The 26,639-nt window shown below is 26.7% G+C and overlaps 6 protein-coding genes across 10 annotated transcripts; 4 read left to right on the top strand and 2 right to left on the bottom strand.

The window, feature by feature from the left end:
• Nucleotides 1–2,305: 2,305 nt before the first annotated feature.
• Nucleotides 2,306–8,820, top strand: LOC103572655 (nuclear pore membrane glycoprotein 210). Its single transcript, XM_008551355.2, has 4 exons — nucleotides 2,306–2,502; nucleotides 2,597–3,523; nucleotides 3,607–3,897; nucleotides 3,990–8,820. The coding sequence occupies exons 1-4, from the start codon at nucleotides 2,324–2,326 to the stop codon at nucleotides 8,332–8,334; spliced, it is 5,742 nt and encodes a 1,913-aa protein (XP_008549577.1). The 5' UTR covers nucleotides 2,306–2,323; the 3' UTR covers nucleotides 8,335–8,820.
• A 236-nt stretch (nucleotides 8,821–9,056) lies between these two features.
• LOC103572656 (translocon-associated protein subunit beta) lies at nucleotides 9,057–10,559 on the bottom strand. The gene is made up of 4 exons (XM_008551356.3): nucleotides 10,450–10,559; nucleotides 9,935–10,088; nucleotides 9,548–9,862; nucleotides 9,057–9,472 (listed from the first exon to the last, which is right to left on the bottom strand). Exons 1-4 carry the CDS (start codon nucleotides 10,473–10,475, stop codon nucleotides 9,356–9,358), a joined length of 612 nt encoding a protein of 203 aa, XP_008549578.1. The 5' UTR covers nucleotides 10,476–10,559; the 3' UTR covers nucleotides 9,057–9,355.
• Nucleotides 10,560–12,169: 1,610 nt separating this feature from the next.
• Nucleotides 12,170–13,168, top strand: LOC103572657 (BLOC-1-related complex subunit 8 homolog). The gene is made up of 2 exons (XM_008551357.3): nucleotides 12,170–12,374; nucleotides 12,453–13,168. The coding sequence occupies exons 1-2, from the start codon at nucleotides 12,320–12,322 to the stop codon at nucleotides 12,926–12,928; spliced, it is 531 nt and encodes a 176-aa protein (XP_008549579.1). The 5' UTR covers nucleotides 12,170–12,319; the 3' UTR covers nucleotides 12,929–13,168.
• A 38-nt stretch (nucleotides 13,169–13,206) lies between these two features.
• Nucleotides 13,207–23,565, top strand: LOC103572658 (3-hydroxy-3-methylglutaryl-coenzyme A reductase). Of its 3 annotated transcripts, XM_053737681.1 has the most exons (10): nucleotides 13,207–13,396; nucleotides 13,462–13,517; nucleotides 18,398–18,620; nucleotides 18,716–18,827; nucleotides 19,337–19,424; nucleotides 19,506–19,803; nucleotides 19,914–20,065; nucleotides 21,051–21,621; nucleotides 21,747–22,987; nucleotides 23,061–23,565. In XM_053737681.1, the coding sequence occupies exons 3-10, from the start codon at nucleotides 18,441–18,443 to the stop codon at nucleotides 23,173–23,175; spliced, it is 2,757 nt and encodes a 918-aa protein (XP_053593656.1). In that variant the 5' UTR covers nucleotides 13,207–13,396; nucleotides 13,462–13,517; nucleotides 18,398–18,440; the 3' UTR covers nucleotides 23,176–23,565. The 3 variants fall into 3 exon arrangements, with proteins under 3 accessions (XP_053593656.1, XP_053593655.1, XP_008549582.1); XM_053737680.1 differs by lacking the exon at nucleotides 13,462–13,517; XM_008551360.3 differs by lacking the exons at nucleotides 13,207–13,396; nucleotides 13,462–13,517 and adding an exon at nucleotides 16,064–16,571.
• A 218-nt stretch (nucleotides 23,566–23,783) lies between these two features.
• On the bottom strand, nucleotides 23,784–25,841 carry LOC103572660 (DNA repair protein complementing XP-A cells homolog). Its single transcript, XM_008551364.2, has 6 exons — nucleotides 25,752–25,841; nucleotides 24,974–25,232; nucleotides 24,762–24,879; nucleotides 24,549–24,673; nucleotides 24,165–24,441; nucleotides 23,784–24,057 (listed from the first exon to the last, which is right to left on the bottom strand). Exons 2-6 carry the CDS (start codon nucleotides 25,126–25,128, stop codon nucleotides 23,896–23,898), a joined length of 837 nt encoding a protein of 278 aa, XP_008549586.1. The 5' UTR covers nucleotides 25,129–25,232; nucleotides 25,752–25,841; the 3' UTR covers nucleotides 23,784–23,895.
• On the top strand, nucleotides 25,398–26,215 carry LOC103572659 (alpha-ketoglutarate dehydrogenase component 4). 3 transcript variants are annotated; one of them, XM_008551363.3, is made up of 4 exons: nucleotides 25,398–25,544; nucleotides 25,669–25,711; nucleotides 25,820–25,983; nucleotides 26,058–26,215. In XM_008551363.3, exons 1-4 carry the CDS (start codon nucleotides 25,524–25,526, stop codon nucleotides 26,073–26,075), a joined length of 246 nt encoding a protein of 81 aa, XP_008549585.1. In that variant the 5' UTR covers nucleotides 25,398–25,523; the 3' UTR covers nucleotides 26,076–26,215. The 3 variants fall into 3 exon arrangements, with proteins under 3 accessions (XP_008549585.1, XP_008549584.1, XP_008549583.1); XM_008551362.3 differs by having other exon boundaries at nucleotides 25,401–25,544; nucleotides 25,814–25,983; XM_008551361.3 differs by having other exon boundaries at nucleotides 25,401–25,544; nucleotides 25,669–25,720; nucleotides 25,814–25,983.
• The last annotated feature ends 424 nt before the right edge of the window (nucleotides 26,216–26,639 follow it).

Below are 26,639 nucleotides of genomic sequence, written 5' to 3'. Positions count from 1 at the left end.
ATCGTCGTGAATCGTCAATTGACGATTCGACAGGATTAAAAAAGATTAAAAATTTTATTGTTTTTTATCTTCTTTAATAATTAATAGACGATTCGTGACGATTAAAAATTTCAAGTCGTCATGAATCGTTTTTAATCTTCATTCGGAACCAGAAATTACAATATTATTTTACGATTAAAGACGATTCATGACGATTTAAAATGTCAAGTTGTCATAAATCGTTTTTAATCTTCAATCAGAACCAGAAATTACAATATTATTTGACGATTAAAGACGATTCATGACGATTAAAAATTTCAAATTGTCATGAATCGTTTTCAATCGTAAAATAATATTGTAATTTCTGGTTCCGATTGAAGATTAAAAACGATTGATGACGATTAAAAATTTTAATCGTCATGAATCGTTTTTAATCGTAAAATAATAAATCGTCTTTTGACGATTTAGGACGATTAAATCTGAAAATCCATGACGATTATGACGATTAAAGACAATTAATGATGATTTAATTTTTAATCGTTTTTAATCGTCACAAATCGTTTTGTTTAATCAGGGCAGCTATAAAGTTGTGTATCTTAGGGAGTTAGCATTGGAGAGATTCTATAGTTTTTCTACATTAGTTCAAAATTAGATTTCAGTTCGCAAAGTAGTTCATCTTTGGCGAAGAATAGTCAACTAGGCTGGAATCACCCTGATAAATTTAAACCAGACATTCAATCTTCAAGTCTCGATGTGAGTAAACATGAAAAAAGTTTAAAGAATTCAAAAAGCACGCTTGCAACGCATATCTACGCTGTCAATTTATTATTTATTATGCGATGAGAATTTTTCATTTAAAATTGTAATCTTAATATGTATTGGAAGAATTAAATGATAAGCAGGCTCCATTTAAAACGAATTAATTTTTTTTTTCATTCCCCATCGAAAATCTTGTTCTACAGATAAAAATAAAAATTCAGTTCGATTTTGAGCTCTTAATATTAATTTTAAGAACCGGAACCATATCGTTGAAGTTTTCTGTGCTAAAAGCATGTAAATCTGGATTTTTTCTTGTCGACTAAAACTCAGCCCCATATTAACATATCTTATTAGTTCAAAGTTTGATAAGAAGGAAATCATATGTTCTTAAAAAAAAGCCTTTAAAATATGTGTTTAGCGGTACCTTCAACTACAGTTCGCGTTAAGGCCATTAAAGTCTGATTTCCTATTAAATTAGAGGTCTTTTGTTGTAAACGGTTGACTTTCCGAAAAAAAAATAGAACATTTTTTATAGAAAATTTAGTTTTCTACAAAAAAGTTCATATAAGTTGAATCTTTAAAATCAATATTTAATGAGATATATGAACTGTAAAAAATAAAAAGTAAAAATCCAGATAGTCAGAGTTTCTGATCAGAAAGTTGGTGTACATAAGTTGCGACCAACTTGACGACAAGTTGTCGACAACTTTCAGTTGTGTAACTGTTGACTACAAGTTGCTAAGAAACTTAGCGACAATCTACTGCCACAACCTGTCATTAAATTTCTGAGCAACGTGTCGGCAACCAGTTACACGAGCTGAAAGTTGTCGACAATTTTCTCGGAAAGTTGTCGTCAATTTATGGAACTTGACTATCAGGGAAGTTACCTCTAAATTAAAGAAAAATTCACCGCACATTTTTCTTCTTACCCTGATAGCCACCTTGACTGTAAGTTAATTTCAAGCTACAGCCGTATTCTGAAGTCAACTTAAAGGAAAGTATTGGAGAGCAAGCAGTTCCCTGAAGTTGACAGTAAATTGTCTGTAACTTGAATTCAATTTGACTACTGTCAGACAATGACGTTAAGTTGATTGAAAGTTTTACTTGAAATTGACGGCAAGTTTTTCTGTCAAATTACATTCAGATGACGACCACAGATTTGCATCAACTTGTACGCAAGAATTATCCAGTTAAGGCTTACCAGAAACTTATTGTTAAGTTAACCGTAAATGCTTCACTGTAGAACTTGCTAATCAATTATATTTAGAATGTGGCTATCAGGGTAACTTTTGCTATCAAATTGTCAGCAAATTTCAAGCAATTTCTATGTTCAATTGCTGTCAATTTCAGGCTAAAGTAGCTATTAGGGTATATTTGAAGTGTGGCTATCAGGGGTGCTACTAAGGTAGCTAACTATCTTATCAACAGAACACACATATGAGTTTAAAATTATCACAAAAGGTGGATTCTTGATACGATGCTTAAAATTTAAAGGTTAATTCCATCGAGTCATTTTATACTTTGCGGCTTTACTGAAGGCCGCCAACAGCCGCAAAGTTCTTGCAAACACATGTAGTAACAAATTATGGCGGGATTAAAATTTTTATTGGAAATAATAATATTTATAATTTGCGCTACAACGCAATCGACGTGGAATATTGCATCGGCATCACGACTCAATGTACCAAGAGTTTTATTACCAATATTCAATGACTTTCCAGTTAATTTTACGCTGGAAGTAACCGAAGGAGGTTGTTACCAATGGTAAAAATATTTTTTTATTATAAGATTATTTATATAAATATTATTAACTAACAAATGGATCTAATAAATTATTATTATTATTATTATAAATTAGGTCGACATCACGCTTAGATGTTGTCCATTTAATTCCCATGAATGAAAATCCCGATCATACATGTTCATCAGCAGTTGTGGTACAAAGTGTTTCCAGAGATTTAACTCGTAACACAGCGATAGTACTGGCAGAAGACATAAATACTGGTCAATTTTTACGTTGTGATGTAATTGTTGATATGATATATTCTTTAAACTTAGTAACAACGACGAGAGAATTATTTATTGAAGAAGCTCCTGAGGCATTTGAAGTAAGAGCACAAGATGAACAAGGAAATGAATTTACAACTTTGGCTGGAGTTGAATTTACATGGACCATTGGCAATGGGGATAAAAGTTCAAGTGTAGAAACACCTGATAGTGTATTAAGATTCATAACCTTTCAAGAATCACCATACGAAACACCTCCTACAGTTGCAATGCTCGATGGCACTGGAAAAAAAGGTAGCATTGTTTTATTGGAAGGTGTTAAAACTGGTACAGCTAAAGTGGCAGCTAAATTACCTCATTTAGAGTACAAAGATGTACCATCTGTTGAAGTGGAATTAATTGTTGTTGCGAATATTATTATTATACCAACTGATCTGACAATAATGGCATACGATAATATTAAATACAAAATAATGCAAGTGCATCAGGGACGTTTGGAAGAAATAAATTTGCCGTTTAGTCAATATTACTTAGAAGCTGAGCATCCTGATATTTTGGATATAGATAATGATAGTGGTAAAGCATATGCATTATTACCTGGAAAAACTAAAGTACTGCTTCATGATAAAAATGTTAATGAAGATTATAGTATTGTTCTTCCAACTGCTGTTGTTCATGTTAATTCTGTTGAATATATTACGATTACCGTTTTACCTAACAGAAATCGTGGATTAATATTGGGTGAAACACATGAAATTGTCGTTGAATTATTTGATGCGTAAGTATTTTTAGTTATTATTTGTCTTTTGTAAATATTAAAAATTTTTTTTTAGTTTAAAATAATATATTTTTATATTGTAGTAAAGATCATAAGTTTTACATTGGAGATGGTGTTGAAGTAATAATGACTATTGATTCAAAATATTTTCATTCAAAATTAACAAGTAAAAATGGTACTTACGTTGTTGGTGTTCCTATTTCTTGTGGTACAACTACTGTCGAGGCTAAATTACATGGTGTAATTGATAAAAACGGTAAAAAAATTCCATTAAGCACACCACTGGTTGCTAAAGCTGATTTAGTCATTCACACACCGGTGATTATTAGTCCAAAAATATTAGCTGTACCTTGGGATCCCAAAAGTAAATCACGGTAATATATTTTCATACAATCATAAACTATTTATATAAATACGATAATGTTAATAAATTATTTGTTATGTAATAATTTTATAAATTTAATAGATTAGATGTACCTCTAAAAGCAAGTGGAGGTGATGGTACATACGTATGGAACTCAAGACAACCATCAATAGCTACTGTAAGTCAAAATGGAGTTGTAAGAATTTTAAATCAAGGTACTAGTGATATAGTTGTATCAATGGCTCGCAATCAATACAATAATGATAGAGCAAAAGTTTATGTTATGTTGCCATCCAAGTTGGAAATTATTCAATATAGTATGGAGGCAGCTACAGGTGAACCAATTCATTTACATGTTGCATTGTATGGTAAATTAAACAATACACCAGAAGCAAAAGAAATGCTATTCACTGATTGCCGTGATACCTTATTTGAAATATATATTTCTGATAACAACTTTGTACGCAATGCAACAAGTGAATTAGTTGAACCAATCGGTATATCATGTACAACTTTAACAGTAGTAGGAACTGACATTGGATCTTCAAGTATTACAGTAGCTTATCGTACTAATGGACAATATCTTATGGATAATGTTACTGTATCGGCTTATAAACCTTTAACTTCAATTCATCCATCAAGTGCTGAAACTCTTCTTGCTGTTGGATCCTCCAGAAAAATTATTTTCACAGGTGGTCCGCATCCATGGACAGGTAAAATAAATAGTTTTACTCGAGAAATCTCAGTTTCAGATGAAGAAATAGTTCAAATTGATGAACAAGATAATACTGGTGGTGTATCAGTATTTAAAGTTACTTGTCGTGCTTTAGGTCAAGCAACATTAACATATAAAGTATTTAATAAACCATTTTTACCTAATTGTCATAGTACTGGTGCTACTGCAATGGTACAAGTAATTTGTGGTAAACCTAGATACATTTATCTTCAACCAGAATTTAAAGACAGTCAAAATTGTCCAATTAGTAATAATGCTGAAAGAATAATGGTACATGCTAATAAACCTCTAAAACTTATTGTTACGGTAAAAGATGAAGATGGTAAACGTTTTGATAATATCACAAGTCTCAATATTGAATGGGCATTAAAACCATCGGGTATTGGATTATTTGAAATATCACCTGGAATTTTCGAAGAAACTTTTGTTGATTATAATGTTATATTGCCATTAACTCATTATCAAATTGTTATTCCAAAAAAGCATATGGGTACACTGACAATATCAGCTAAAATTACTGACTATCAAAAGTACATACTGGCAAAACTCAAAATAGCACCAGAATGGCCACCATTTCCAATAACCACCGAAAAAGGTACTTTAGTAACTCCGCGTATAACAGCAGAAATAAATGTACTATTAGTTAATGATACGATGATAACTCCAAACAAAATAAAATTATTAAATGATCCGAATGCTAAATATTCATTGCAAGTAAATCAAGGATCTGGTTATTATGAATTTATACTGAGTGCTGATGATATTGCAGATGTACGTTATATTGAACCAACAAGAACAATAAGTATTATCCCTAAAAAAGCGGGCGTACTTCAAATAGCTTTAAAAGATCTGTGTTTAGAATCCACACCAGCGTTTGCAGAAATTCAAGTTCAACTATTAGCTGAAATTGAAATAAATAGTGTAAATAAAGTTGAAAAGGACAAATGTATTTCAGCAGTAGTTAAATTATTTGATACTACTGGTAATTTGATAGAATTGCCATCATTAGAAGCATTTGATCTTCGACCAGAAGTAGATAATAAATTTATTGAAATAATAAGATTGCCAATTAATGAACAAGGCAATCCACCTTATTCACAAATACACTACATGATCCATGGTATTGATGAAGGTGAATCAAGACTTAGTTTTGTTAGTGGTTTAGGTGATAAGGAAATACGTAGTGAATCAAGTATTATTCAAGTATTTATGCCATTGAAAGTCGTACACAAAAATATAACAATATTAATTGGAACAATTTATCAAATTATGACAACTGGTGGACCTGCAAATGCACAAATTGAATTTACCGTTGATGATGATAATATTGTGACTATAAATAATGATGGAATTTCAGAGGGTAAAGCACTGGGTCATACTAGAGTAATTGCAAAAGCTGTTGGTCTAGATTCACAAGGTACTAAAATAGTTTATTCAGAAGATTTTATAGACATTCACGTAATTGAATTGGAAGGAATAAGAATTGTAACACCAACTACAAGAATAAAAGTAGGTGCAACTATTCCACTTTGGGCATTTGGAATACCAGATCAACTGACACCTTTAGTAATCGGATCCTTGAAATCATTACTTGTATTCACATGGTATTCTAGTGATTCGAATATAATAAATTTACACAACATGTATGAAGGTACGAGAATTAATATACGATATCAGAATGAAGTAACACTAAGAGCAACAGCATTGAAACCAGGATTATCAACTGTTTATTTAAATGTTACAATACCATCTAAAATATCATCTAGTTTTAAAGATGATATAACATTTAGTACATTCCTTAAAATTGAAATAATTGAAGAGTTAAGTTTAATTAATCCAGAAATTTCCACTGGGCTTCCAGTTATACTTATGACACCAAATTCTAGTATAAAATTAAAAACAAATAAAGATAATTCTGGTGTTACAAGTTATAAAATAGTATTATCTGGAAATTCAAATGAATCTGATGAACCAAATGCATTAACTACTACCAAAACAGTGAGTGTCGATAAAAATGGTTTTGTTAAATCTGGTCATTCATTAGGTAAAACAATAATATCAATAACAAATATTGAGTCTTACAATCGAAAACAGTCTATGAGAATTATTATTGATGTTAAACCTGTTCATTATATGATGTTATCATTAAGCTCAAATGTACGAATACGTGATGGTGAAGAATTAAATATTTTACCAAAAGGAATGGAATTAACTTATATAGTTGAGTATTTTGATAATATTGGAAATAAATTTCATGCCGCTGAATTAAAATTCGATACTATTTCTAATCGCGGTGATTTAGTTACATTTACATCAAGACAATCTAGTAATCAAGTAAATGTCAAATTTCATAATAATGGTGAATTAGTAGCAAAAGTTTACAGTGATAAATATACAACAGGTATATTTGATTATGTTCACATGATGATTGGTGATATTATATTCCCATCAAAAACAGTACTAACTGTCGGTGATATTGTATGTTTTTCAATGCCTCTTTTATCAGCTAAAACCGGTGATCCAGGATTTTGGCAATCATCAGTACCTGAAGTTCTATCAGTTGATGCGGTAACTGGAATAGGAAGAGCTAAAACTCCAGGACAAACATTTGTAAGACACAGTTTAACTGACCATAAACAAGATGATATTGAAGTTAACGTTGAACCAATATCAAAAATATCATTGGTATCCTTGCGAGGTAAAAATATTACAGGAATGGAAATATTTAGTGTACCTCTTGTATTAAAAAGTAAAGATGAAGGTATTAAAGAAAATAACGTTTTAGCAAGAGGCTTAGGTGGTTGTCGTACACGTACATCATTTACGTTAGACTCTTATCCTTTCACATGTACTGTGCAAATTGTATCAACAATATCATCAATAAATATTAAAGATTTGTTCATTGCTAAACCACGATTTGATATTGTAAGTGGTTTTTACTACTGTGACATTATTCCAATTGGTACACCGACAATAGTTTCTAGTACACTAGACACACGTATTAAAATCAATGCTCATAGTCATGATATAGAAGGCAAAGCTTTAGAAGTTATTTATTTACCACCTATATATATCAAATCAAGTGATATTACTTTTATAAAAACAAATCCTCAAGTTATAGCTACTGCTACACTACAAATTTATGGACTTAAAAATGTATTAGAACATAGTACACTTCAAGTACCAGAAGGTGTAATAATTAATTCGTATGAATTAACTACAATGTCGACATTGCAATTTAATTTACGATTAATGCCAGACAGAGACGATATTCAAGGTCAAAAAATAAATGTAATTAATGATCTTACTCGACAAAATATTTCACTTATTATTAGAACATCTCAAAATGAATATAATACATTGTCTGGTATAAACTGGATAGACTGCTTATGCTATCATCAGTATACAATAATTACATTTGCCATAATTATTATTACAATGATTTGGATGTGGAAAAATAAAATAGCAAGTGTTAATTTATCTGTGAGAAATACAAGTGTTTTTGCAGATAAAAGTCCACCACCTTTAAAAAAATCACCAAATCATATCAACGCCAATTCTACAATGAATCGCACAATTAATTCATCTAGTCCACAACGAAGTCCAGAATCACCTTTAAGGCCATTTTCAGCTTTTGAACCGGTGTATGGTGATCCACGCGGTTTTTATACGCCAAATACTAGACGAAACATATCCTTTAATTGTTCTTAACTAGTAAAAATTTAAATAAGTTATTGATATACTCATGAGGACTTGTGATAAAATTTGATTTTCTTAAACAGAAAAGAATAAAAAAGAATAACGCGTTGAATAACGTAATTTGAGTTAGTTCCAATAGTAAAATATAATATAAAAATTCATGTACTTTAGTTGCCATTTACTAATAATTTAACGATCTATTGTTTTATACGTAATTTTTCTTTTTATCGTTAAATTTCTTGATTTGAAAAGAAAAAAAAACTCATATAAGGTTTGACTATCTTTAGTTATCAATAAGTTAATTTAAAAATTACTATATATACGTTTAATAAATTAAATTAAATTACCTCGTAATATTAAAGTAAAATGCTTCCAACTTTGAATATTAAAAATAGATAAAACAAAATTTCAATCAAATGTTTTACTGCGATTTATTTTTTATTGTAATTTAAATTAAATAGTAATAATTAATAAATGAAATATTTTGTTTTTCATTAATACGAAGTGACACATTGTCATGCGAAAAGTCTTGTTTTCATTAATATATATATATAATTAATTAGTTATAAACATTTTTAAAGAATAACTAAAGAGAAATATTAGATATATTTTTTTAATAAATGTTTTGACACTAACATTTCTTACGACAATGTATATTATACACGTGTGTTCATGATACTTAATTCATTTTCTTTTTATAAATAAATAAATATTGCTAAAGTAAAAAGTATGAATAAAAACTGTGTTGACTGATTTAATCTAAATTAGATACATAAGTCGAGCGATTAATAGTTATGCCGTTCAAATATATATTGTGGTACATTTTTATATCGTTTAATAAGAAATTTAAAAAATTAAAGTATGATAGTAAATGTCAATTATTTTCTTGATTAATTATAATTAAAATTTTATTAAAAAAAAAATTAAACTGAGCTGAGTACATTCACGCATATCACAAGCACGCCAGTTAAACAGTGCCAGATAATAACAAACTTGATCATTAACTGCATGAGTTTTATACAATGAATGAATTTTAATGCTTTTTAGTATTTTTTGAAAGTTTTTCATACTTCGTTTTACTTGAGTACCAGAGAGCAAACGGAATAGCTAATGAAGGTAATGTCATAACAGCAAATGCAATCCAATCAATCTGTAAAATAAATGAATAACATAAAATTTAAATATAAAAAAATTATCAAGATATGAATGTAGATTGTAAACTTACAACATGAGATGAGAATTTTTTAGCATAATCTCTGTAAGATACAATAAGGCCTTCGCCTGGGGCACTGCTTACTGCAACTTGAAGTCTTGAAGCATCTTCGGTACGTCTGTATAAAACTTCAGCAGATGTAAAGTTAAAATATCCAAATTTCCTGGGCCTAACGACTACAGTATGAGATACGTTGCTACCAGGTGGTACACGATCAATTCGTGCATTTAATTCACCACTAACGTGATTAAAGTGATCGGGATGGAATGAATTATCTGTTATTTCAACTTCTAATGCAGCTACACTACCAACATTATATACAGTATACTGAAAATAAAAGTTGTTACTTTTAATATTATAAAAATGAATGGCTATAGAACAGATCTGTTATATTAATACCTTAACAATAATATCCATGTTTTCTACAAGGTATTTGTTAAAAATATATTTTGACACTAATAATCGTGCGGCTTCTGGTTGTTGTTGTTCTTCTTCAGCACTAATTGTTACCCATAAAATGGCAATAGCCAAATAAAAAATTTGAAACTTCATTCTGTAAAAATAAAAATTGTAATCAAATAAAATCATGTAAAACAAAATGATTTTGATAAATTAATAGTTTTTTAAAATTATTAACTGTGATACAATATTGACTGAGTAAAAATACTTTATTATAGAATTTAATAATTTAATATAGAACATAAAATTTATTAATGAAACTATATTTTTTGTTCGTTACTGTCATATGTTAATTTTTATTTTAAAAAATAATGATTGTCTATCAAGTTAGTAATACAAATTGATTATGATGAATAAAATTAAATTATTAATGACTAAAAATTATATTAATATAATAAAATTGTAACAAATTTATAAATTATAATTATTAATACAATTTTTTTAGTATTATTTACCTGCTCAACGTGGATACACTTTGCATACGGAAAATATATTGTATTTAGTTGACTTGAAGACTGATCTGGAGGTTTTATTAAAAAATGCCAACAGCGCTCTACTTGCTGCCACGTTTTCGGCGGCATTCAACATCATCGAAACACGTAACTTCCGATTTAATTAAATACACATGCGTATTAAAGATTTCTGGTTATTAAACGGTATGTTAAAAAATGGCGCTAATATTTAAATTATGATCATTGAAAATTAAAAATTTTAAATTTGCATTCTATTTCGGGCAGTAAATTTACGTCAAATTCAATAGCTAGCATACAAATTGTCGTGAAAAATGGAAAAGTCCGAAGTTGTCGGAAATTTGACAAAAAATTCAACGAAACTTTTGTACAGTAAAGTTTTGCTCAAGCAAACTGCTATTAGGGCAAATTCACTTCAAAAGTTGACTAGAAAAAAGTTGTCAATTTTCAGATGATCCTGAAGTTAGCCGACGTCTGATGATTATTTGATATTTTTAAAATCAATAAATTATAATGAAAAAAAAAAAAAAAAAAAAAAAAAAAAAAAAAATCCACTTACGGCTTTTTTAATTTTTTCATGTGCATATTTTTATTTACTTTTTTTTTAGTAACTGATTTGTTAAGCGAAAAAATCCGAAAATTGCTAATTGTTTTCAAACTTCAAAATCAACTTTTCAGGCAAATCTTTTTTTACTTCAATTTATGGTTAATTTAACTTAAAATTTAAAGTATTTTTTTACCCTGAAATTGTAAACAATTTTATGTATCAATTTGCTTACTAATCAAAAGTTTCCTCTAAATTGAGCAAAAATTAACTGAAAATTTTTTCTTTCCAACTTTTACTGTCAAATTGTCGGCAAAGTCGGGAAGCAAATTTCAAGTAATTTCAACGTCAATTACTGTCAATTTCAGGCTAAAGTGGCTATTAGGGTGGAAACTGATGAACTGGGTCACGCAGTCTGGTGGTTCAAAATCAAACTAATCACAGCTTACACAGTCAAGTAAATACACAGTAAATGCATGCTGTTAACATCATCAATAAATTTTATAGAACAAATTGTTAAGAAATAAAAATTGAAATAGAAGTTAGAATATTTAAAAAACGTAAAAAGTACAAAAATTGAGTATTTTTTGCATTAATGGTCTGTTCGGACTCTCCGCTCGACGCACTGAGGCGCTTCCAATATACCCGGGAAAATTTGACTTCATAATTAAATTTAATTAGTAGAAACAGAGTGAATTACCAATTTTAAAAAAATGAATTAATTATCAGTGTATTGATTAAAGTGAAATTTAAGTGAAACAAATCTTAGTATTTCAAATCGATCATTAATTAATAAAAATTAATGTTAATTTCGTGTGCAAAAAAAAGCGTCAAAGTACCGAGTGGCGGGTCCGAACACACCAATAGAAATAAAACAACAAAAAATGTATAATTAATAAATTATTTTAAATATATGTATACATATGTATTTTAAATATATTTATACATATGTATATACGGGCCGTAGTCCCGTGTTTGCAACCTGTCTCGCAGTGACTGCAACCTGAAAAATTTTTTAATAATTTGGAAAAAGTTGATAAATTAAATGCGTGAAAGTTATTAAAAATAACTTTGGGTTTTTACCCGTTCAAGATAATATGTCTATAAAATTTGACATTTTATTTATTTACCCTACTATCACATGAGTTACGCATTTGAAAGTGTAAGCTACTGTCCGACATGTTTTATAAGCCACGCCTCCATTTCAGTTCCCTATTTACTTATTTTATTGTTATTTATATTTAAGTTGGTTGGAAATTGATGATAGTGTTTTGTAAATAAAAAAAAGTTTGTTATTTAAATAATTAAAAAATGACTGCGAAAGTATATCAGCCAGATCCAGAGTTTGAGCAACGAGTTAAAAAAGGTTATTGTTACTTTTGTTTATTAGTATTGTTTTTAATAGTATTAATTGATTAATATATTTATTTTATTTATATTTCAGCAACTGAACGAATATCTGAAAATATGCATATAGTTGCCAATGAACCATCATTAGCATTTTATCGTTTACAAGAGCATGTGAGAAAAGCATTACCACCAATGGTTGAAAAACGTGTTGAAGTACTTGCGTTAAAACGACAATTGCAAGGAAGATGTTATGATGTTGAATATGCTGTAAGTGCTGTAAAAACAATGCAAAAAGCTGAGAAAAATTTTAGTAATACTATTGAGTACCTCAAAACTGGTATTCACTTTAAACAACAATTGAAATTCGAAGAACAAAGAAGAAATAAAAAAGATGGACAAAAAGATTCTATGTACAAAAGGTTGTCAGCGCATATCACAACCTTAGATTATCTACCTGATGAAATATCTGATGTAGTAAGAGAAACAGCCAATAAAGTTGAATCGATGATGAATCATGCACGACATTCTAATTCTAATGAATTACAAAGAGCTAATACGACTAATAATTAATATTTACACCAACTTATAATTTTATACATTTTTATTTTCTCAAATATCAATTTTATTCGTATTTTTTTTATTGTTTAATCTTGGTGTACAATAACAAAGTATATTATAAAATAGAATGTGCCAGGATACTTTTAAAAAATAGTAATTAAATTTTTGTTTCTTATCTTTTTTTTATACATATATATATGGTTTTTTTTACGATTACATGTAATAAATGGTGATAAATATTTTGAATTGTGATTGGAGTACTTGATTATTTTTTAAAAAAATAACTGCAATATTAGTTGTTCGATGGCGCTAGAATCGAATCTGTATGTTTAACCTACACTCTAAATCATTGATGTAGTTCACAGTGAAAATAGTAAATTTTAAGTATGTAAATTATTGCGCAAATATTTTATATTTATTAAATATAGTATTTAAAAAATCATACAATAATAGATTGAAAAAAAAGCTATTATTCAATTGGTAAGTTTATCAATTTAGTATTTGCGTAATTTTAAGATCATATAATATTATAATGTATTTACCAGTCAACTGTCGTAATTTTATGTGGTCCCAATTCAACGACCGAGAATTGAAAGAAAAAGTAAATATATTTATTTTGTATATTAGAGTATTAAATAAATTTTTTAAATTTTAAGTTATTTTTATTATTTTAAAATTGAAATTTTTAATTAATGAAACGTTTTCGAGAAATGATGCAATTTTAGTCAAAGTTTTCAATGTTCATTATTTGAAAAATCTTGTTCTTAAAGCTGGGTCGTTCTAACAGATTTTTAAAATTTTACTTTTCTTTTAATATAGTAACCAATTGTTAATACAGAAATTTTCATAGCTTCCGAAAAAATCTGTAAGACAAACTTTTCGGAAGATTTTTATTAGTTGAGTGACATAATTATTCGACGTATTTAGAAAAGTAAAATTCGAAATTTCGCTTAGTACTGCCGACCCTTAAAATAATATAAATAATCAAACATATTTTATATAATAATAACAATTGTTAATTTACACTTAAATATAGTTAGTTATTGATATGTTATTTAAGTTTTTTTAATCCTAAAAAATCATTTGTCTTTTGCACAAGTTGAATAATCTTTATCATTGATCTTTTTAAGTTATTTAGTTTTCCTTTTTTACTTATTTAATTTTTTCCGAATAGATTATTTAGATCTAAACAGAGATAATCAGTTCACGTAAATTTAATTTTAAAAAATTTTACATTTCCAATGATCCCAATAGAATCATCCTAAATCTTTTCAGAAAAATTTACATTTCGATCTAAAAATTTATTATGATTTTTTTTTTTCTTATTAGATCTAAATTTTTTTAAAAATCGAAATTTGATACACTTCAAATATATGCTTTCTTAGTTTTCATTTAAATAGATCTAGAGAGGTTTCATAGATCTAAATAACAAAAAAAAACGGAATTGATGTGTCTGTAGAATACGGGATTTCGGTCTCCACGGATCTAAATTATTTTTTCGGGTTTTAAAAAAAAATATCACATTTAAAAGATTAATGTTGAAAGTTTTTAAATTATCCAAAAAAGGAGTAAACTAAAATAAATTATGCTTTTTGAAATAATTTATTAAAACAACAATAAATTCATGTCAGATTGTATGAATTTAAATGGAATTTAAAACAGAAGTAATTAATATGTCTGAAAAAAAAAAGAAAAAAAAAAAAAAAAAATGTAAAAATACTTAATTTCAAGATCAAGTTTATGAACAATTGAACATACAATAATAAATATTGAATCTATTAAATAATTACGGTCATATGTTGATCATCCAATCCTTAAATCATACATTAAAAACTTTGACAGAAAGGGGCCACGGTCAGTATAACTAAAACGATCACACTCTTGATGTAATTTGCGAAAAGGAAGTTTAAATTAAGTGATACTTTATCATATCTTTCACTTTTATTTTGTCTATATCAGTATTACTAATCATTAAGCCGTCATAAACATAAACTTCTTCAATTGTAAAGTAACCAAAGAATTTATTCATAATTAATTAAACAATTTATCTTTTAACTATGCGCGTACATAGTTTTGGAAATATTTTGGTTTTGTGTACTTTATGTAAATAAACAATAACATTTTATTACATTAGATATTTTTATTTTGTAAATACTTCGTTGATATTATACAGATATATAATTTAATAACATGTTATTTTATTTTTACGTGACAACTGACTAATAACATTTTTGTACTGATAAATTTACTTGGAGTAATTTGAAAAATTTACTTAGATTGTGATTTTACGTCAATCGTAAAAAATTTATCTTATTATATAGTTTTATTTATTCAAATATTGCTATTTAATATTATCATAAACGTCATTATAATAAATTAATTTAGTCTTACTATATAACGGATATTTAATTTTATTAATAAAAAACAAGCCGTATATTTTTAATACGTCAGCCAAATATAATATTAAAACAATAATATGCATATATATATATATATATATATATATATATATATCGGTTGACAGTTACATTCTTTATCTTATTAAAAATTTTTGTTGGAATTTTAAGTTCAAAAATCTCATAAAAATTGCATGATCAACTCAAAAGTTAAAAGTTCGCTCACAAAAAAAAAGATAACTGATTTATAGTATTATTTAATTATTCAATTTATATTGCTTACATTAAAATTACTTAAAAGAACTGGAGATTTAAGATCAAGTTATTTCGAGACCAGAAAAATATTTTGACCTTCCCGAAGAGAGATTTCTCTTCTATACGAAAGATTTTGTATTCTAAAAAAAAATTCTACATACGAACATTTTTTCCTGTTGAGCTATTTTCTTAGGTATAAATTAAAAATACAAAAAAATCTAAAAACCTAAAGAATATTAGCATCATACTGCGATTTGAATATATATATAAATGGAGTTTCATGTTTTTTTTTTAAATAAATTCAGATAAAAAATTCTCATTTAAAAATATTAATTATGCTTTTTACTTTATAGTGTTTTTATAAGAAATAATTTTTTGTTAATCGAATATAACGATTGATTTTGTTTGTTGATTAATTAATTAATTTAATAATCTAAATATCATATTTGACCTTTCTTGTCTAAAAATTAATAATGATGATATTTAAACAGTACAATAGTCTACAATATTTAACTGACTGATAAATTGTTTAAAAATGTTTTTAAACGTACATAAGTGATCAATAGATTTTAAAGTTGAAAATTGTTTGAATGTAGTCAACACTAAATGCAAATAGAATTATATATAAGTGAGCGGGAGAGTTTCGGACTACAAGTAAAGAAGAAGTGGCTTTTGTTGCCAGTCGATTTCTGTTCATTCGTTCATATGGCACGCATTTAATAACAATACTGTGTTGTCTTGCCTGCAGACTTAAATTATCATTTTATTAGTCTTAAAGTTTAATTAAATATAAATATGTCCGTGTGTACTTTTTATTGTCCGAAATTTCATATTTTAATTTGTTGAAATTAAAAAAAAATTAAAACCAAGAAAAATCGTTATTTTTTTTATTATTAATAGAAAACAAATATTGTTATTAATCATGTACAATTAATTTAAAATTTTGTGTTTTTATATTAAAAACGTAAATTCAATAGGATATTTTTGGTCAGTTTATATAAGAGGTATGTAAAAATCACATTTTTATTTAATAAAATTCCTCATGACGTTGTATTAATTAATAAATCATAGTATTAAATACATAAATAAATATAATAAAGTACTCAGAGTAATTGTGATTCGTTACTCGAAACTAAAAATTAATTATTTAAATATATTAATCAGATTCTATTCTAATACTTGTCAATGTAAGTCTCGTACAAGGTTCATTAAAAAAAAATACGGTATGTCGTTATGATAAAGCTTTCTCGGTGATGCTTTCGCAAGTTTTTTCCGGAAATTTAAACACTGCGTCGGAATGTATTTTCTTACATCCTATTTTATTAAATGCCAAATTGTCACGAGGAAATCATATTAATGTAACTATAGCTAAGTAAATTTTAAAGTGATGAGTAAATTTTTTACTTTAACTCTCGTCAATCTCGGAAGAGAAAGGTGGAGAATATAATACTTAAGATTGTATGTCGAAACTCTTTCTCGATTCAGATAGGTTGCTTATTAACAATGGTAATAAGCATTTATAAGAATTATTCAACTAAATTTATAATTTTAGTGCTTATTATTTATTATTTGATAATCAATATTCTATTCATTCATCAAGTCTAATAATAAGAATAATAATATATTATTTTAATCATTTGCATCTATTATAATTAACAAATGATATATAACAGGAATGTACTGTTCAAATTCTTGCTATACATCATTTAATAATAATTTATATTTTTCGTATATTATGTATGTCCACCTTTTGCAAGTAAATATTTAAAAATTGTACTGTTACTTATTTAATTGATAAATTTTTATTTTTAATTACAATATGTTTATAAGCATTCAATTAAATTGAGTACTTATCAATTAAATAATTAACATGAATCAGATGAATAAAAAAATGTATAAATTATTAGTTTCACTTTATTTCAACTACTTTTCATTTCTAATGCTTTACTCTAATGGTTGAGTTATATTATAATGTATAATTATGATTAATATAAAAAAAAGTAATCATGAAAATGAATCCCGTACTTTATGTAAAATAGTTTAAGTAGAGTAGTTAGAAATAAAAAAGAGGTCATTGTTCAGCCAAGTACTGGAATATACGGAAAGTCGGCGACCTTGGCAGACATTAGTTTCGTCATGAGTTATTAGCACGTGTATCTATGTGCAGTTACACATCTCAAATATTTTTAATAATTTTTTTTTTTTTTTATTAATATAGCTTATAAAATATCACTATTTGTTCTATAAAAATGAAATTGATTAGTTAAAAAAAATTTTAATCTCGAGAACTTCTAAATGAATCAATAGTCTGACAGCAATTTAATTTTTAAATGTCAAAATTTTTGGAAATAAAAAAAAGTAAAACTTTTAATAAATAATGTATTTTAATTAATTTCTATTTTATGCAGTGACAAAAGATGATACTTTTTTTTTAACTTAAACAAAAGATTCATTAAGTAAAATTAGTATATTATTTAATAAGCATAAAATACATGTTGATCATAAAAATAACTTTTATAAATTAAAAAAATGAAGATTTAAGTATTCATCATTAAATTAGAATGGTACATTAATTATTTGTAGAAAAAATATTGACCGCAACTGTTGGGGGACAAATTATTAATAACTACTTGTACGATTACAATAATATAAATTTAAAATAATACATACATATGTATTTGTAAACAATAGAATTAAAATAAATAATAATAAAATAGCTTGGTAAAAAAATAAAAAAATTCCAAGTTGTTAGATGAACAAAAATAACAGAAAAAAGAAAGCTATACTGTAATTTAAAATTGAACCACTCTCTCTTTTTCTTTTCTTACAGATTTTATTTGATTTAAATTAAATAAAATTATTTAGCATAAAAAATGTTGGCCAAATTATTTGAAATTCATGGTAGATTTTGTGTTAGTCATCCATTAGAAATAATTGTCACAACACTAACATTAACTGCTTGTATGCTCAATTTGGATACTGGTAATTCATTACCGAAAGACGAAAGATTATCAGGCACATCAAATTGTTGGAACGGACGATGTAATTCTGATGTAAGTATTTGATAGGCTTAATAATTAAAATATTTTTTTAAATGTAATAACAAATTAATAAAATAACTTTTATTTTTTTGTTTTGTTTTTTATAGGATCACAATGCCGTAGATGTAATTGTCATGACAATAATACGGTGTTTAGCTATTTTATTTAGCTATCATCAATTTCGTAATCTTTATAAACTTGGGTCTAAATGGATTTTAGGTAAAATATAAAATACATATATATATATATATATATATATAGATATATAAGTATTGATTTCTTGAGTAATTATATTAATGAAATTATGTAAATCTTATATTGAGTTTGTACTATTAATAAAACCGGATCTTGTACTTGGAAGAATCATCGTACTCGTGTGAAAGCCTTGAGCGTCAGTGAAAGTTCTGTGGAAAGCGATAGCGTTTCATTTGATAGTTGAATCGCGATTGCGATGTATTTGATTACCGAATTATTTTAATATTCATTTTTAAATAAAGATGATTGCCTTTACCTTAAGATGTTTATAGACATTGAAACGTATTAATGAAATGAATAAATAGTAGATTAATTTTATGTTAATATATATATTACTCTTGTTAATTTTTATGTATATACTCTAATTTAAATAATTCATTTTTTTCTACTATATATATATATAGAGTAAAAAAAAATAATGATAGTAAAATATTTTTGAACCTACTAACGAACGACTTGTTGTTGATTACTAGGTATTGCTATCCTATTCATCGTTTTCTCTAGCGTTATATTTACGACAAGTGTTGTTAACTTCAGTCGTAGTGATGCTTCCGATCTCAAGTTAGTTTAGATAATATTATTTATATATAAAAAAAAACAATTTTTATTAATAAATAAATAAATTATAATTGATATTTTTAGGGATGCTTTGTTCTTTTTTTTATTACTTATTGATTTAAACAAAGCTGGAGTACTAGCGCAATTGGCATTAAGCTCAAGAAGTCAGGAAGAAGTTAGGACAAATATTGCTCGGGGAATGTCCCTTTTAGGACCAACAATAACTTTGGATACTCTTGTAGAAATTCTTCTTATTGGAATAGGATCATTATCAGGCGTTAAAAGACTTGAAATACTTTGTAGTTTTGCTTGTCTTGGTATAGTTGTCAATTATATTGTATTTATGACATTCTATCCTGCTTGTTTATCACTAATACTCGAGGTGAGATTTAGTCTACTATATTTATATTTATTTTACTATTAATAAATATTTTTTACTTTTTATAGTTTTTTTCTATTCATTAATATTAAAATTTTTATGCTGTCTTTCAGCTTTCAAGAAGTAATATTGGAGTAGGAACTCTTAGCGCTGATAAAATATTAATGCTACACTCATTAAATGAAGAAGATCAAAAGCCAAATCCAGTAGTAGAACGTGTTAAATTAATAATGATCGCAGGTCTTTTTGTTGTACATGCTCATAGGTAAGTAACTTGTTAATAAATATTAACGCTTTAATACGTAATTGTTCAATTTAAATGTTGTAATATCCGTTCTATTTATCTTAAAGAAACGAGAAAAAATAAATCAATAAAATTGCGTGCTCATGTTATGTAGTGAATATAATTATTATTTGATTAATTATTGAGTAATTTATCTATTTTGATAGTAAAAAGAATCATGTAAATGACCTTGTTCTTCAAGGCGAAAAAAAATTATTTTCATTCTTACAATAAATGATTGGAAATATTAGTAATTGCTAATGATTACTTTCGAATTAATAAGCATCATATTTTTTATATTTTTTTTATTATTTATTTGAAATTTAAAAAAACTTATAAAGATATGAATTTTATTTGTGCGAAAAGTTTGTCAATTTTTATGTTATCTTATCTGACCTTTTTTTCTACCCTAACGTTTATTGTTAGATAGTCCTTTGTCAGTTTATTTAGCAGGTCAGGTTCACCACGTAACAGATCATAGAGATAAAAAATCATTCATGTTTTACATTCAAAACAAAATTTAAAAAAATTTTTATTTTTATATACTACGTCATGAATGTCTTAAAATAATATAATAATTATATATATATATATATATATATTATTGATATAGATAATTCTTAGTATCGATAACTATTTGAATAAAAAATAAAAATATATTACGTCAAGTTAAATATTTCATAAGTATGATAATGATAACTTTTGGACAAAAGATTCTGTTCGTAGAATATAACGAAAAAATCAACAAATAGTTTTTTTTTTTTTTTTTTTTTTTTTTTTTTTTTTTTTATGAATGGTAGACGAAAGTCTTATCACTTGAAGATGTCAAGGTAGTTGACTATTCAGTTTGTGAATGAACACCCACGAATTCACATGGTTCTCTTTTATAACTAAAATATTATTTATTATGTTGTTTTAATTTTATTTAAATATAGTTATAAATAATAAGTGCTTATAATATTTGCAGTCGTTGGCCATTTAAACACAGTGATGATGATAATCCAGTAGAAGTAACGTCTTTACCAATAAATTCACACGTTGTTATAACAAGTCACAATAAATCAAAAACACCAGATGACTTGACAGAACACTTTATGAATTGGCTATCCATCAGTGCAGATAATATTGTTATTTTAATTCTTCTACTAGCGTTAGCGCTTAAATTTATGTTTATTGAAGACAAAGGTGATATTGCCAAACAATTACAATTTAAAGAAGAAGAGGAAACTTCGCCTGAAACACAATCAACAGATGAAAGTATTGATAAAATGCACGCTACATCTCTTAATGTTTCTTTGAGACAAAGATTTGGTAATAATTTACCAAGTATTCATAATCCTATATTTCCTTTATCGGAAATGAGTGATAATTGGATTGAAGTTGGTAATGAAAGTCATATTGAACTTGAAGATAAAGAAGTACAAACTGATGTTAGAATTTATAATAATACTGATGAAGTCAATAATGATTTATCACCTTATTTAGAAGAACGTGAGCCTCGTAGTGTTGAAGAATGCTTAGCAATATATCGTTCTGAAGTAAGAGTTAATAATTAGAATATATATATTTTAAAATTTTTATTATAACTTGAAATATTATAGATGTGCTCTATACTGCCTAAAAATTTATTATTATTTTAATTATAATTATTTATTTATTTTAGTTGGGAGCCAGTGCATTAACAGACAAAGAAGTAATTCTATTAGTGCAACATAAATATATTCCTGCTTATCAATTGGAGAAAGCAGTCGATAATATGGAACGGGGTGTTGGTATTCGTCGTTTATTAGTCAGTGCTGCTGCAAAATTTACCGATGAATTATCTGATTTACCCTACAAGAGTTATGATTATGCTAAAGTATTGGGAGCTTGTTGTGAAAATGTTATTGGATATATACCTGTTCCTGTTGGAATAGCAGGTCCACTATTAATTGATGGTGAATTATTTCATATACCAATGGCAACAACAGAAGGATGTCTTGTTGCATCAACGAATCGAGGAAGTAGAGCATTGTCTAAATGCGGTATAACAAGTCGTGTCGTTGCTGATGGAATGACTCGAGGTCCAGTTGTAAGATTTCCAAATATTGTGCGTGCAAGTGAAGCCATGGCATGGATGCAAGATTCTAATAATTTTGCTGAAATGAAAAGGACTTTTGATGAAACAAGTAGATTTGCCAGATTAACTAAAATTCACGTTCGTATTGCTGGTAGACATTTGTTTATAAGATTTGTTGCTAAAACTGGTGACGCGATGGGGATGAATATGTTATCAAAAGGAACTGAAAAATCATTGCAATGTGTACAAATATATTTTTCGGATATGGAAATATTATCACTGAGTGGTAATTTTTGTGCTGATAAAAAACCAGCAGCAGTCAATTGGATTGAAGGAAGAGGAAAAAGTGTTGTATGCGAAGCTGTTGTACCAGCTGAAATTGTTACAACTGTGTTGAAAACTTCAGTTCACTCATTAGTAGATGTTAACATTAGTAAAAATATGATTGGATCTGCAGTTGCTGGTAGTATCGGAGGTTTTAATGCTCATGCTGCAAATGTTGTTACCGCAATTTATATTGCGACAGGGCAGGATCCAGCACAAAATGTTGGAAGTAGTAATTGTATAACACTTATGGAACCTTGGGGTGAAGATGGAAATGATTTATATGTTTCTTGTACAATGCCTAGTATTGAAATAGGTACGGTGGGAGGTGGTACTGGATTACCAGCACAAAGTGCTTGTCTTGCAATGTTGGGTGTTAAAGGTGCGCATGAAGAAGAACCCGGTAAAAATGCTAATAAATTAGCACGAATTGTTTGTGCCACTGTTCTTGCCGGAGAGCTATCTCTTATGGCTGCACTAACTGCCGGTCATCTAGTCAGAAGTCATCTTAGACATAATCGGTAATAATTTTTATAACTAATCAATCTTATATCCGATTAAAAAATATTTATTATAATTTTAATTTATTTTTAGATCATCTACGACAGTTTGTAATCCAGTAAAATCATCAGGAAGTGAAAGATTATGTTTAACGGTGCCAAATACTTTAACGACTCCACAATTTGAAAGAACGAATGACACTAGTTAGCCTTAGCGTTAGTTATAGCTCATGTTTCACTATTTTTTTTCTTCATTTTTACTGTGAGTTAAATTATAAATTTATGAGAATTTATGACTGCCGCGATGATCAATAATTATGCTTTTTTGATTAAATCAAGCGATATAAAATTAATTAAAAATTTTAATGCTTAAATTTAAAATAAAATTCATTTGATATGCATAAATGTTATTTATAGTTAGTATATACGTGAAAAAAAAATCAATTGATAAAATCGTGAAACTTAGACAAATGTTATTTTAGTAATTTAAGAAATACATTATATACTTTTGTTTGCATTTATTGATCACAAATTATTTATAACTTATTATAGAATGAAACATTATTCGTTTAATATAAAAGCATGAGTGATTATTTGTACATTAATTTTTTAAATTTAACAAGCAATATCCTATATGATATAATTTTGTTTTGCTCGGTATTACAAAAAATGTATAGAATAATGTAGATAGACGTAAAAATTAATCATTTAAATTTTACGTTTTAATACTGTATAAAAAAATATTTTATTTTATTTTTCACATAATCTTAATATTAAATAAACTTTTATGTAAGTTGTTACTAAAACTATATGTTATATAATTACTATACACGGATTATTTATGAGTATTTTGATCAATAAATCGGTTTTAAAATTTTTTCGATAATTGTTGACAAAGTTATGTAAAAAAGGAAAAAAAAATTATTCGTTCACATTTTCTCAAAAGTTTCTTCATAATTACACTCAACACAAACTCGAGAATATGTATCGTCTTCTTCATTATACGTATCTCTACCAAATTTATGAATGTGAGATGCTTTTTTAGTTTTATCATAAATAGAACTTCTTACTTCCATTCTTAACTGCTTGAGCTGAAAAAAAAAAAAAAAAAAAAAAAAAAACCAAAAATTTTTACATATAATTTATTACTAAAAAATAAAATATTTAAGTATCGTAAATTAAATAACAGCTTCCCTACTTTTTTATTATATTTCTTAACTTTTGTATCTTGACGTTTCATATCACGTTTTTCACGTTCTGCTAACAAAGCTTCTTCGGTACCCCATACTTCTAAAGCTCGTTTTTCAATTTGCAGATGTAAATACAGTTTCATTTCACCCCAACGTGGATTGTGTGGATTTTTTTTAATAATATATTTCAAATTTGGTTCTCTTTTATCAAGATCGCAGTCTTTTAATAAATATTCTTCTTTTGCTTCTGTTCTAGTTATAAGTGAATGTTTTTCATCTGGTTCTCTAAAATTATTTCAAATATAAATACATTGAGAAAAAAAATAACAGTAAATAATTGATTTCTGCAAACAATAATTATTATTACTTAATAAAATATTGGAATATTATACCTGCATGCATCACAAACAACATAATCAAATTTTTGCAAAAGATATGAATCTTTAAATTCTTTTTTACATTCCTCACATTGTGGTAAATTTACTACTATTGGTGCAGGTATATCAACTATTTTCAACTATAATAAAATGATTTAAGCACTTACATTAATATCTTATCAATGAGTATATACTAATAATTTATAAAATTTTATAAAAAAAAGTTACCATCTCCTGTTCCAAAGCATCATCATCTTCAATTAAAAAACCACCTCCAGTATCAATAACTTTTTGTCCTTGTACTTTAATGGATCTACCTTGTGATGTTTTATCATTCTCATCTTTGCTAAATAAATTTATTATGTAATTAGAATAATAAAAAATGTAAGTAAATTTAAAACTGTTAACAGTAAATAAATAAAAAAAAAATTCCAACTTACCCTTCTACATGGGGATGAGCAATAAGTTTTGACTTTTTTAACAATAATGCACGTTGACGATTTCTCTCTGCTCGTTCATTATACCAATCCGAAGAACGTGAATCATTTTCTGAGTTATCAAGACTATCAGATTTTTCATTACTTTCAGTTGACATATTTTTTTTTATTATAATAATTCGATAAATCCAATTGATTATTATAACCTATTGTTATTATTGTTAACAATTTAAATGTATTTACTGGATAATATATCTACGTCCTGAAATTAACAATTAAAATAAATTATTTATATATAATAAATTCAAATTTTTATAGTTTAATCAAGATTAATTTTTTTATAGAATTTAATATTTTTGGTTCTGATCAAAACACAAGTAGCCGATAATTTAAAAAAAAATACAGACTGGCATCTAAGCGCCCTCTTGTTAAAATTTATCAGAATAAGGTTCTAGGTATATCAAGATAGAATTAACACGTTGTTTTTATTATAACACCGTTGATTGAAATATTAATCATTTATAAATATATAGTTACAGTATATTAATCAATAATGGCTTCGCGAAGTTGGAAGGTTAGTTCATTTAAAAATATTTTAATGTTACATAAAAGTTGTAAAAAATATTTATTTATAAAATACACTATTTTATTTTATTCACGTAATTTCAGCAGATTAATAATTTTATCTATATGTGCAGGTTGTTCAAGCTCATTCACCAATGATAAGGTTCCGTAAAGGGGGTAATAAAGGTTTTTTAATTTATAAATAATGCTTAATTACATGAAAAAATAATAAGTGATCATTTTAAAACAACACAACTTTTTACATATATTTTTTTTTAGCGACAGGAGTGACTGCAACACCATCTGCAGGGTCAGGAGCGTCTCTTTCAAGTGCAAAAGGTGCTACAACTGGACCCGGTGTAATTAGGTTGCCAACAATTGAAGATTTCCAAATTCCACAACGCTATCAACGAAGACCACTTGACGATAAAGAAATCGCATACATAAATGTAAAATAATATAAAAAACTTTTGCTTTTTTTTAATGTTGCTTAATTGTTTATAATTATTTGTTTTTATTTCAGCGTGGTGGTCCTGAATAATTTATTCACCTGGATAAAATCAAATAAATTTAAATGACTGTTGTAAATTTTAAATTTATTATAAACTATAAAGATTCAATTTAGTATTAGTTATAAATAAAATTTCGTTGATTGTATTAAAAAGTAAAAATTTTTTTCAATATCTGTTTTTTTTTTCTCAGTATTAATTCAGAGTACCCTAGCGGACCCGAATCACAGTAAGTTACCGTATTTTACCGCAAAATACCGTAATCTACAGCAAATTTGCCGTAAATTGCGATATTTTTTTACCAGAAATTGCTAAAATTTTCTGCAAATTACAGTATTTTAAAAATAAAATAATAAAATGTTTTAAATTGACACAATATTTTAATAAAAATTATTTTTAAATTTCTTATTGGGACTTAATTTTAAAAATAATTTTTATAAAATCTACTTTCCATTCTGACTGCCAGATAGCATTTTTTTATTTACTATTTTTTTTATAAAAAAAAAAAAAAAAATGGAAATTTATGAGTAAAAAATTTATCTTATTTATTGCAAGTAGTATATTTTTCATTATGTAATATAAACAAAAAAAGTTTT

This window comes from Microplitis demolitor, chromosome 3 (assembly GCF_026212275.2).
Source record: "Microplitis demolitor isolate Queensland-Clemson2020A chromosome 3, iyMicDemo2.1a, whole genome shotgun sequence".
NCBI classification, from domain to species: Eukaryota; Metazoa; Arthropoda; class Insecta; order Hymenoptera; family Braconidae; genus Microplitis; species Microplitis demolitor.
This window is presented reverse-complemented; position numbering and strand designations above follow the sequence as displayed.